Genomic DNA, 12,232 nt, shown 5'->3' with positions numbered 1-12,232 from the left:
AGCATACATGTTCGGTCGTGTGTAGGCGCGAGCGGGCCGAATTCCAGCAAACATTTGCCTGCCGGGCCTTTTCCCAGCAGACAAATATTCCTGGACGTGTTTTAAAACCGTCCGCTGGAATCCTGCCCGCTCGGACATGTACGGGCGTCGTCAGTACAGACCTACCGTACATGTCCGAGCGCCCGCCGTCCCTCGCATGCATCGAATGACTTCGACGCATGCGTGGAAGCCTTTAAATGGCAGGCCCGCCCACATCGCCGCGTCATCGTCGCGGCGACGACGCGGACACGCCCCGTGTATTGTTTACGCGCGGACTTCTGTACGATGGTTAGTACAGCCATCGTACAGAAGCCCTCTGGCAGACATGTTTGTTCGTTAGTACCCGGCCTTAGAAATAACTCACTTAAATCTGTCCAAACAAGAGTCTAGTAGACATCCCGGGTATAATAAAATTTGAAACACAAAATAATACAATAAATAAATATAAATAATTATAACAAATAATATAATAATAATAAAAATTATTACTTTAAATTTTTTGATGACGAATTTCCCCACAATACACTATCGCTCAATTGTGCAAGTGATTCTAATTTATTATCGCTGTTTTCTAGCTGCTCTAAAAACACTTTTGACATGAAGGGACACTTTTTGGTTGCTATGGACAATCTCCAGTTTCCAGGTAGAAAGAACAGTTTTTATTTTATAAAAGTACATGTAGGGCACTGGGCAGACCACTAGGGACAAGGGGGGGGGGGGGGGTGTATTTTTTACATTCAGTACTGTAATCTATAAGATTACAATATACTGTATGTATTGTGTGTATTTACTTTTTAAATTTGACGCCGATCTCTGCCCTTGTGCGTCGTAACTTCGCAGGGAACTGAGCTCGGCGGCACACAGGCACTGTGAATTGAGCGAGTAGACACAGCTCGATCACACAGCGCGGCGGCATCGCAGGATCCAGGGACAAGGTAAGTAAACCATGCCTGTGGACTCTGCGAGGCGATCCCGAGTCTGACTCGGGGTTACCGCTTTTGGTCCTGAAATTCCACCCCGAGCCAGATTCGGGAATACCGCCAGGGGGGTTAAGACAGCTCTCATTCACTTCAATGGAATTTCTTATGTTCAGCGACTTGGGGCAACTTGAGGTCTGACAAGTCGGATCCCAAGTCTCTGTAGTGTGAACCGACACTCAGGCTTTCAGGCTTTAGAACCACTTTAATTGTACTTCACATATTACAGGTGTTTGGACATCTCGTATTGGCAAATAGCAAAGCTCGACACTGCCCCCCCCCCACTTCCGGAATTTCCTCAGAAGGAGTGAGGTGGGGAGAAAACAGATAGAATTGGGTGTCATTGGGTGTATTCACATATAGATGGTATTGGAAGCCGTGGGCTGTTATCACGTGACCAAGGGAGGAGGTGTAGATAGAGAAGAGAAGGGGTCCAAGAAAAGAGCCTTGAGGGACCCCTACAGAAAGGGGCAATGGAGAGGAGGAGACAGATTTGTAGGTAACACTGAAGGAGCGTTGTGATAGGTAGGAGGAGAACCGTGTAGATGTGAGCATATCCCAGGATCTCCATAACAGCAGAAGTATACATTACAAATATTTCCACCTGACCTGCCAAAAAAGTGATTCGAGGTTTGCCAAAACTTTCTTTGGCGCCAGTAACTCTACCTTCTCTGTCTCTTAATTATAATGTTGTAAGAAATAAAACCGAAAAAAACATGTTCATCGTTGAATAATATGATGGCAAGAATCTGCGTGCCAGATCCGTACTGGTAGGTGAGGATCGTTACTAAGATCGAAATTACACTTTTATTATCAATGTCTAAGGTTGGATTTTCAAACTGATTATTGTTTGTGGATTTTCTAAGGCTGAATGTTGCTTGCAGTGTTCATACTGGCTGTTTCTTGCTGGATTTGTTATATTAATTGTTGCTTGCTGGCAGGGCTTTTTTTCTCAAACAATAGGTGCTGGAAATCAACCACGAACCACCCCCCCTCAAAAAAAACTCTGCCCCCACACACAAACAGTAGGAGGGTCTTAATGGGGCAATAAATACCAGTATTGCATTACATACAGAGTGCAGAGTTCAGGAGGGATGCACACAGAGTGCAGAGCTGTCACTTGTAAACACAGAAACCAGACTTCTGTGTTTACAAGTGATTGTGGTGAGCAGGCACCAAAGGGTCTGAGCCAGGAGTGGTGGAACTCCGTTCCACCTGAAAAAAGGCACCTGAAAAAAAGTTGCACTGCTGGTTTGTTTCTGATTTTGTTATACTGATTTCTGCTTGCTGAATTTCGTGATATGTTCGTGATACTGGTGTCGCTTTATTTTTTGTTATACTGATTGTTGCTTGCCAGTTTTGTCATACTGACTGTGGCTTGCCAGTTTTCCTATACTGCTTGTTACTTGGTCTTCTTAGTCCGTCTGCTCCCGCCAGCACAGCGGGAGATCAGTCCGTTGATCTCCGCTGAGCTGGCGGATGACAAGCTCCTTTCTGCTCACTGAGCGGGGAGGGGCTTGTCGGGCACCGCTGTCTCCTATGGAGAGGTCGGACAAAAACGGACAGCATTTCCGTTTTTATCAGATCTCACCCGATCCGATTCGCCATGGATGGATGGGGACGTATCCCCATACGTCTGTTTTTAGCGGATCGGATCAGGTCGGATGTCAGAGGACATGTCTCCGCTGATATCCGACGCTCCATAGAGATGCATGGAGCGGCCATTCAGGTCCACCGTCAAAACTGACAGGCGGACCTGACCGGTCCATTCGTGTAAAAGGGACCCTAACCACTTCAGCCCCAGAATAATTTACCCCTTTCCTGACCAGAACACTTTTTGGGATTTGGTACTGCGTCGCTTTAACTGACAATTGGGCAATTAACAATTGTCGTGCGACGTTGCACCCAAACAAAATTGACGTCCATTTTTTCCCACAAATAGAGCTTTCTTTTGGTGGTATTTGATCACCTCTGCGGTTTTTATTTTTTGCACTGTAAAAAAAAGACTGACCATTTAAAAAAAAAAAAAGCAATACTCTCAGGAAATAGGTCTCAATATAGCTCTGAACTAAAAATATTGAGTGGTCTTAGATATGGTGACCTTAGCTTTTTGCTACTGTGAGGTTTAACAGTTGACAAATCTAGAACAGGATACCCAGTGGCAAAGGATGACGACTTACCCTGAGTGTCCTCGTCAGTATATCCTCATCAGTTTCAGAAAACAACACGTCCAGCTCGGTGGTGAAAAATTCCTCAGAAGTTGAACAATAAAGAGCCACAGTGGCCTCTGTGTTGCCAATATTCTTTATCCATTGTATGCTGAGCCTGGGCACAAAGAACACCTGGCCACATGTAACGGTGAATGTCACAACATTGCCACTTATATTTGATCCCGTTCCTCCTTCTATTATTCCGATCCACACTGTTCCCTTGAAAACAAACGGAAAACAGTTGTAAAGACCTTTACGTACAATACAGCCTCTAAAATTGGATGAGATCTACCAGTCTTGTTGCTTTTGTAGAGCAGAGAAACTAAGGAATGATTCTTCTCTTCCTGGTCATCATTTATTTGAATTAAAGTGGCTGCATTTGTAAATTCCAAAAGCCAATATAAAGGAATAGTAGGGGTAAAAAAAGGAATTTTTGGGTTTAACCAATCTTGTTTTTTGTACAATTCTCCTTTAAGGAGGCGTGGCAAGGGGTGTGTCCTATGCCTGCATTCTTTTGCTGATAGGTGTCCCTCATTCCCATCTCAAAAAGTTGGGAGGTATGCAACATCAAGAACACTTCTGGTAATGTCAAAGTTCATCAACAACATTAATTAATTTGCTCTACCTAACACCAAAGCCCTGACCGTGGAACACACATGGTCCCAACCTGGCCATTTCCACGCTACAGAGCTGACAAGAAACACTACTACACACACTTACCCACCACATTACACTTTACTCATCTACTCTAGAAAACGGTGTCAACTCATGTATGCCAAGTTCCTACATGGATGGGTCTATGTTTATGATCAGGGCCGCCATCAGGGGGGTACAGGCAGTACACCTGTAAGGGGCCCGGAGGCCCACAGGGCCCCAGATGGAAACCTCCCTTTTTTTTATTTATATTTTAGAAAAAAAATTTTTTAATATATTTTTATTTTATTTTTTATTAAAGGCCCAATTTTTTTTTAGAGGTCCCCAGGGCCCCGGAGGCCCCCAGGGCCCAGAATGGCAACCCCCCCCCCTTTTTTATTTTTTTTTAGGGGTCAGGAGGTCCCCAGGGGCCCGGATGACAAGCCCCTTTTTTTATAAAAAAAATAAAAAATTATATATATTTTTTTATTATATATATATATATATAATAAATAAATATATAAATATATAATAAATATAATATATTATTAAAGGGCCCAGGATGGAAACTCCCCCTTTTTTTAAAATAAATGTCTATTTTTTGCTTCTCAATTTCAGGCGGCAGCACCCCCCCTCCCCCCCCCCCCCGGTTCTCTGCTCCAGGGGGCCCGTGCCTTACGCTGTGTAAAGGGGCACCATAATTCATGATGGCGGCTATGTTTACGATATCACAATGCATACAAGAAGCTAGTTATCAGACCTCTACTAACCAACCCTGTGTATGTGTATACGGAGAATGTACTCGGGTGAGAGCAGAGCGCCTCCTATTGCAATGTTAGTGTATTACAATAACAAAATACATTACACAGCAGGGCCTTCTGCAAAGATTTCATACAGGATATCTATTTTGACATAACATTGGGGGTGGGCATGTTAATCCTATTTGGAGATGAAAGACTTCACTTAATATAATCAGTGTATCCTTTTCCCAATTTCTGGGAGGAATAGTGCCCCCATTGTTGATATCAGTGCAGAAAATATTGTTCTATTGATGGTGTCAGTGGGAGGAATAGCACCCCACCACTGGTAATCAGTGGAAGGAATAGTGTCCCATCATTGGTGTCAAAGGAATAGTGCCCCATCATTGATGTCAGTGGAAAGAGTATGGCCCCATCGTTGGTGTCATTGAGAGGAATAGTGCCTCATTGTTGATATCAGTGTAGGATTATTGTCCTATGTTGGTGTCAGTGGGAGGAATAGTGCCTCTATCAGTGGAAGGAATAAGAAGGAAGGAATAGTGCCCCATAGGCAGTTCCGGTCCAAGACATTGTGCTGCCTGGTACCAAGAATGAAATGCTGCCCCCAAAAAAAATTACGCCCACCAAAATGCTACCACATCCAGTATTTGATATCATGATAACCAAAGTGGACCTATCATGACTCTATACATGTATATAGGAGTATAAAGAGGACCTGTTATGGTTGTTTACATGTATAGAGTATAAAAAGGACCTGTTATGGCTATATTTATGTAATTAACCCCACAGTGGAGCGGAGAGCGGAACGGGAGGAGCGGTGGGGCGGCAATTAGCCCCACAGTGGAGTGGAGAGCAGAGCTGGTGGAATGGGATGGCCGGCGGGGGCGGCAATTTGCCGCCCCCCCTGAAAGTGCCGCCTGGTACAATGGTACCATCGGGTCCCATGGTAGGGCCGGCCCTGCCCGTAGGCCAGTTAAAGGTCACAGTTTAGTGAATTGAGTCTCCTGTATGTTATGACAGATATAAGTGATACAGATATAACAGTAGATACAGATTCTATTAACAAAGACACGCAGTGGATTTTTGCATTGCATATAGCAAATCTACATTTAAGCCATGCATTTATTTTACATTTTCATTAAAATAACATCTATTTGCAGTTGTTCAGCCATATATTCCTGTAGTTACCTGGATGACAAACCCATGAACATTGGCCTGCAGATTCCAGTGGGGGACACGTAGCCCTCCGGGTTTTAGATATAAAATACATAAGGATATTCCGGCTTGATGATTATGGATGGATGTTCCAAAAATGAGCGCTTCTAAACTTGTATAATTCAACTGGTTCTCTCTGTATTTCGCACATTGGATCCCACCTCCCTCAAACGTCTCATTCTACAGAAAGTAGAAAAACAATATAAATATACCAAATAATATAATTAAACTTTTTTGTTTTGCACTGTTAATGATGACCTCAAGTCAGGGTAAAAATCACCAATATTAGGCTCTTCTTCAAATTCCTGTTTATGCAATGACATACCTCCTTAGATCCAGTCTGTCATGACAGTATGAGCACCCGCTGACTTAACACCATCCATAGGCAGCTTAACTCTTCAATATGACACAGACCTTGAACCCAATGCAATTTTACTTCGGCTTGCAGTTCAGAGGATGTTTTTCCAGTTTTTTGAAGTGTAAGGCCGTACACACGACCGAGTTTCTCGGCAGAATTCAGCCAGAAACTCGATGGGAGACGTATTCTGCCGAGAAAACCGGTTGTGTGTACACTTTTCGCCAAGGAAACCGACGAGGATCTCGTCGGGCCAAAAAGTGAACATGTTCTCTATTTCCTCGTGAGGCCCCGTACACACGTCCGAGAAACTCGACGGGCAAAACACATCGTTTTGCTCGACGAGTTCCTTGTGAAGTCGCTGAGGATCTCGGCGAGCCAACTTTTCCCATTGACTAACGAGGAAATAGAGAACATGTTCTCTTTTTGGCCCGACGACATCATCGTCGGTTTCCTCGGCGAAAAGTGTACACACGACTGGTCGTGTGTACGGGGCCTTACACTGATTGAAGGAACATGGAAGAACTGGGGAGGGTCTAGCTAGGACTGAACTAACTAAGACCCCTTTCACACTGGGGCCACGGTAAAATTCTGCTTGTTTTAGCGTCTGTTTAGCGCTGTTTAGGCGCCACTTTTGCACCCCAAAAGCCAGAGGCTCTAATAGGCTTCAAAATAGGGTGGGCTCGGGTCACAGAGAATGCGCTCCGATCCAACCCAGGTGTGTTACAACAGCAAATTAATACAGTATTTGCTGTTGAAACACTGATCCTCATTCCGGCCAAAAAGAAGCGGGAGTGAGACCTGTTTCCCAATTGGCCAAAAAAAGAAGACTCCCGATTGGCCGCCGAGGAGGAGGGAGAGGCCGCCGTTGCCAAGCAGAGGAAGCCGCCGGTAATGGGGTAAGTGTTACAGACAGACTGACCGGGAGGGGGTTGGCATACTGTTTGTGACCCTCCCAAAAAAAGTCCACCGGCCACCATCCTCTACAGATTATGTAAGTTTGCCCACTTACAAAGAAATGAAGGGTCTATAATTGTTATCATAGGTGTATTTAAAATGATAGAGGCAGAGTATCAACCAAAAATCCAGAAAATACACATGATATAAATGTTATGTAGCGCTCTGCTCCCAAATGACTGGGCGTTGTGTTAAATTTGGTGGGTGTCTGAGCCGATAATGTGGCTCAGACTGTATGATTTATACTAAATTAGCCTTTGTCCTGGCAGTGTCTGTGCCTGATAGCATTTTCCCACTGTTGCCTGTAGGTGGTGATACCCTCACAGGCCAGTGGAACATGGGTAAGCCATAGATCATTGAGTATCTTTCCTCGGGAGCAGCCCAGTGGGAGTGGTGCCCCGCTGTGCATGCCGGGAAGGCATACTTAAGGGCAGACGCCATATTTTGGGGTTCTTCGCCTCGTGACCTTTCTGGCACGAGGTATGTGTTGCCTGATTTTCAGCCCCAGGACCAAATTGGCCCGAGGCTGCATCTCTATCACTAGGCCCAGTTATGCTGACTGGGGCCTACAAATAAAGAGGGATCTCAAGCTGTCCATCTAAGAGAAGGAAGCTACACTTAATAAAGGAAACCAGGGGAGGACCTGCCCTGGAGGAGACCAAGCGGAAGGCTTATGTCTCGTGATAGGCCTGGTGACCTTTTATAAGGAAGGATCCACAACTCAAGTTGTCCTACAGTTCGCCGGGTCGGCTTAAAGACTCTTCAACTGTACGGCTGGAAGTTCGGGTATTCGAGTATTCGAGGATTCCGGACTGTTCAATTTGTTCTCAATCAGTCTGTGGCAGAGACTGTTATCGAACTGGTTCGTGCTTCATTCTGGCTGCTAGGCCAGGTGAGAGGGGTCTATCCGGGTGAGCAATACCCATTCAAGAGAGAGTGGTGAATGACTTTGGAGTTTAGGGGTTTTTCCCCAGTGATCTGTCCCGTGTACCTGAACCTTCCCTTCCCCCTTCATCCTTCTACCTTCTTCACAAGTTTTGAGCAAAAGAATAAAACCTGACAGCTAGAGGTTTTACATCTTGTGTGGACATTGGAGTTCTTTCAGGCTTCCTTCCCCATAGACGACGAATGTTGAGGTAACGTGCAAGGCCCAAATCTAACCAGCAGCTCCTACGGGGGTAGTGCTACAGTTACAAACTGAGTTGCAGTTCAGTGAGTAAAATAATTTGATCCCCCAACCAACAATAACTCTGGCTCCCACAGACTGGCTACAGTATATACTCATGTGGTACACAGATTAGTCCTGTTAATTTAAGACGGTGCTCCTAACGACAACTCATTATGTGCAGGGGTCAAGTCCTGGGGAAAAAAGTGTTGGAACTCCCACCCAAGATCCACTCCTGCACCAAAAAAAAAAATTATACACTTATATGCATAATTACTAAACCGCATTTTTTTTTTTGATCCACTGTCTGTACCTTAGTAATCCTTTATGTTACTGGCCACTTCCTGTATATGGATTCATCGGGTAGTGTGCGGGTATTCCGTCACTTCCTCGATGCCGCAATGTCTCCTGGGAGCTTTTGTCATTGTTCCCAGGAGACATTGCGGAGGTATGCCGAGGAAAACCTGCACACTACCCAATGAATCCATATACAGAAAGCGGCCAGTAACATAAAGGATTACTAAGGTTTGCCTGACACTGCCCCTGACAGTGACTCGAGCTGGGCATCGCCGCTTAGTGAAGGATTGGCTTGGGCGGCTCGGCTGCTCTAGTCTTGCAAAGGGAACTGCGTTCCTGCTGTGAATAAAGTGCAGCGACTCCGTTCCCACACGTTCCCGCAGGACTTGAGCCCTGGTTATGTGTATGAAAGACACCTGTCCACAGAATCTCTTTCTTTTATGCAAACCTCACCATCATGGGCAAGACCAAAGAGCTGTCAAAGGACATCAGGGACAAGATTGTAGACCTGCACAAGGCTGGAATGGGCTATAAGACCATCAGCAAGAAGCTTGGCACAAAGGAGACAACTGTTGGAGCGATAAATCGCAAATTGAAGAAATACAAAATAACCATCAATCGCCCTTGGTCTGGAGCTTCATGCAAGACTTTGCCTCATGGGGTGAGGATGATCATGAGAAAAGTGAGAGATCCGCCCAGAATTACATGGGAGGAGCTTGTTAATGATCTCAAGGCAGTTGGGACCACAGTCACCAAACAAACCATTGGTAACATAGCATGTCTATTCTGAATGTATTTCTCAGTACTTAAAAAAAAAGTATGTTGTATAGCAAAATCAATAAAAAAGATGTTCAGTTTACATTTGGGTTCCTATAACCAATTTACTCTTAGCACACATGCAGTCATTATCAGATAAAAATCACAAAAACAAAAAACGGTGTAATGAGGCAGCTCCACCCCAGGAATAAAGTTGCCCTACCTTTATTTTAGAGAGAGAAAAAACATATTCCGAACAAGTCCTCGGATCACTGGACTGTGTTGTGGAGGGGGCTGTAGCCTGGACGCCGGGATCTACAGTATTTCCATCGTTGTTTTTTGCTGGAAGTCGGTCCATTAAAACAAACACAGTGGTCATGACTCCAATGGCAGTGGCGAGGGCGCACATCAAACCACAAATGAGAAAGATTTTCCATGGTTCCATGCATTGACAACACTAGAAGAGTAATAAACAGAATTCATAAACGCTAGCCTATAAATTAAATAACTATATGTTATCTTTCTCAGGCAGACCGTTTCCAGCGGATATCCTCTTGTGTGTACGGGGGCCTTAGAGACTTCAAGGAGGTGTGAATTACTGGGCGTGCCGCAGTTCATACTGGGAAATGTAGTTCTTACATGAACGAGCGCCGCAAACCAGGAAGTGAATGAGGGAACACAAACTAGAACGCCGGAGGTGATATAGATGAAGGAATTTAATAGGTATTTACTTGTTTTTTAACAGAATCATTACACTATTCTGTCTGTCTACCTTGCAGACATTCATTTTAGGCAAAAAAAATGTTTTCCTTTACAACTCCTTTAAGTAGCTTCAGAGTAGGATTTTAGAAGTAGACCCCCCTGAACTACTCCAAAGCTGGGACCTCAATAAACATGCAGCATGCTCCAGCAGGGCAGAAGGCGGGAGCTGCCCAACTCTTCTTGTTAACAAGCGAGTGATTGGTTGCTAGGACTGTCTCATGTCCTTGCAACCCATCACACGCTTGTTAATTTGAAAAGTTGGGCAGCTCCCATCCTTTGTGCAGACCTGCTGGGCCTCCCACCCTCTACCCTACTGTGAGTTTAACAGCAGGAGCGGCAGGCAGGCGAGTACACACAGAAGATTAGTCCCCCCACACTGCTAAGGCCCCATACACACCATAGAATCTATCCGCAGATAAATCCCATCAAATGGGTTTCTGCGGATAGATTCTATGGTGTGTACACTCCGTCGGATATCTATCCGCAGATAAATCTCCCCTGGGATGGATTTCCAGCAGTTGGATATTTGCTGACATGCACAACAAATCCATCTGCTGGAATCCATTCCAACGGATGGATCCGCTCGTCTGTACAGACTTACCGGATCCATCCGTCCAAAGGGATTCCCCGCACGCGTCGTAATGATTTGACGCATGCGTGGAATTCCTTATATGACAGCGTCGCGCCCGTCGCCGCGTCATAATAGCGGCGACGGCGCGACACGTCATCGGCAGAGGATTTCAGCGGGGATTTCAATGCGATGGTGTGTACACGCCATCGCATAGAAATCCTCTGAAATCCTCGAGAGGATTTATCCGCGGATACGGTCCGCTGGACCGTATCTGCGGATAAATCCTCTCGTGTGTATGGGGCCTGAGTGGCGTGGCTGCAGTCCGAACAGGACTGTCACTTGGTTTGTGTCCAGACTGAGGTCCACCATTTGGTGACGCCTGTTCTAAATGTTGCTGGATCATACTAGTTGTGAGCCACTGGAGTTCTAGTATCCCCAATATGGACTTGAGCTCCTATTTTCATTTGTATACACAAAGCTATTAAATAAATGTGTCTTCTTTTTCCCCAATTCCCAAGTATTTTGCAAAGGGACTACACACTCAGAACTGACCTTTTTACTATAAATTTATGTGATTTTTTTTTATGGTTTGTCCTAATCGCTTTTGCAACCTGTCGTTCGTTTTGAATTTTTGCAGCCTTGATTTATTTTTTTTGCATGTTTAGTTATATTCTTTGCAAATTTCAAATGATGATAGTGTTCCTTAAAGCCCTTTCCTATTAATTGTACCTTTTTTAACATGAGGCATATGGCTTAATTTTTAGCCTTTTAAACTAATTGCCTATGGGAAAATGATTTTCAGTGTGTTCGCATACAGTCAATTTGAAAGATTCCCATCTCTGTTCTATGTTCTTTGATTGTCAATAGTCTAAGGGGCAGATCCACATACCTCCGCTGCGCCCGGCGCACTTGTGAGATACGCTACGCCGCTGTAACTTACCTGGCTTTGGTTTGAATCCCCAATGAATTTGCGCCGTAAGTTACGGCGGCGTATTGTATCTCTCGCGGCGGATTTTTAAATTGGGCGGGTAGGGGGCGTGTTTCATTTAAATGAAGCGTGTCCCCGCGCCGAACGAACTGTGCATGCGCCGTCCGTAAAAACTCCCAGGGTGCATTGCTCCAAATGACGTCGCAAGGACATCATTGTTTTCAACGTGAACGTAAATGGCGTCCAGCCCCATTCACGGACGACTTACGCAAATGACGTAATATTTTCAAAATTAGACGCGGGAACGACGGCCATACTTAACATTGAGTACGCCACCATATAGCAGCTTTAACTATACGCCGGAAAAAGCCGAACGGAAACGACGTAAAAAAATGCGACGGCCGCTCGTACGTTCGTGGATCGTCGGAAATAGCTAATTTGCATACTCAACGCGAATTACGATGTGAATGCCACCTAGCGGAGGCTGAAAAATTGCATCTAAGATCCGATAGCGTACGAAGACGTACGCCTGTCGGATCTAACACAGATGCCGTTGTATCTTGTTTTGGGGATACCAAAACAAAGATACGATGCGCAAAATTTGAAGTT

At 45.0% G+C, this 12,232-nt stretch overlaps 1 protein-coding gene across 3 annotated transcripts in view; it reads right to left on the bottom strand.

The window, feature by feature from the left end:
- LOC120926926 (mucin-2-like) overlaps nucleotides 1-12,232 on the bottom strand; it is a 69,604-nt gene that overhangs the window by 35,655 nt on the left and 21,717 nt on the right. For all 3 annotated transcript variants that reach the window (XM_040337228.1, XM_040337235.1, XM_040337244.1), the window contains exons 3-5: nucleotides 9,586-9,819; nucleotides 5,806-6,012; nucleotides 3,197-3,445 (exon numbers count right to left, since the gene is read on the bottom strand). In XM_040337228.1, coding sequence (XP_040193162.1) covers nucleotides 3,197-3,445; nucleotides 5,806-6,012; nucleotides 9,586-9,819 — 690 coding nt within the window. The remainder of the gene's footprint in view (nucleotides 1-3,196; nucleotides 3,446-5,805; nucleotides 6,013-9,585; nucleotides 9,820-12,232) is intronic.

Source organism: Rana temporaria, chromosome 1, assembly GCF_905171775.1.
Source record: "Rana temporaria chromosome 1, aRanTem1.1, whole genome shotgun sequence".
Taxonomy (NCBI): domain Eukaryota; kingdom Metazoa; phylum Chordata; class Amphibia; order Anura; family Ranidae; genus Rana; species Rana temporaria.
Note: the sequence above shows the minus strand (reverse complement) of the source record. Positions and strands in the feature narration are given on the sequence as shown.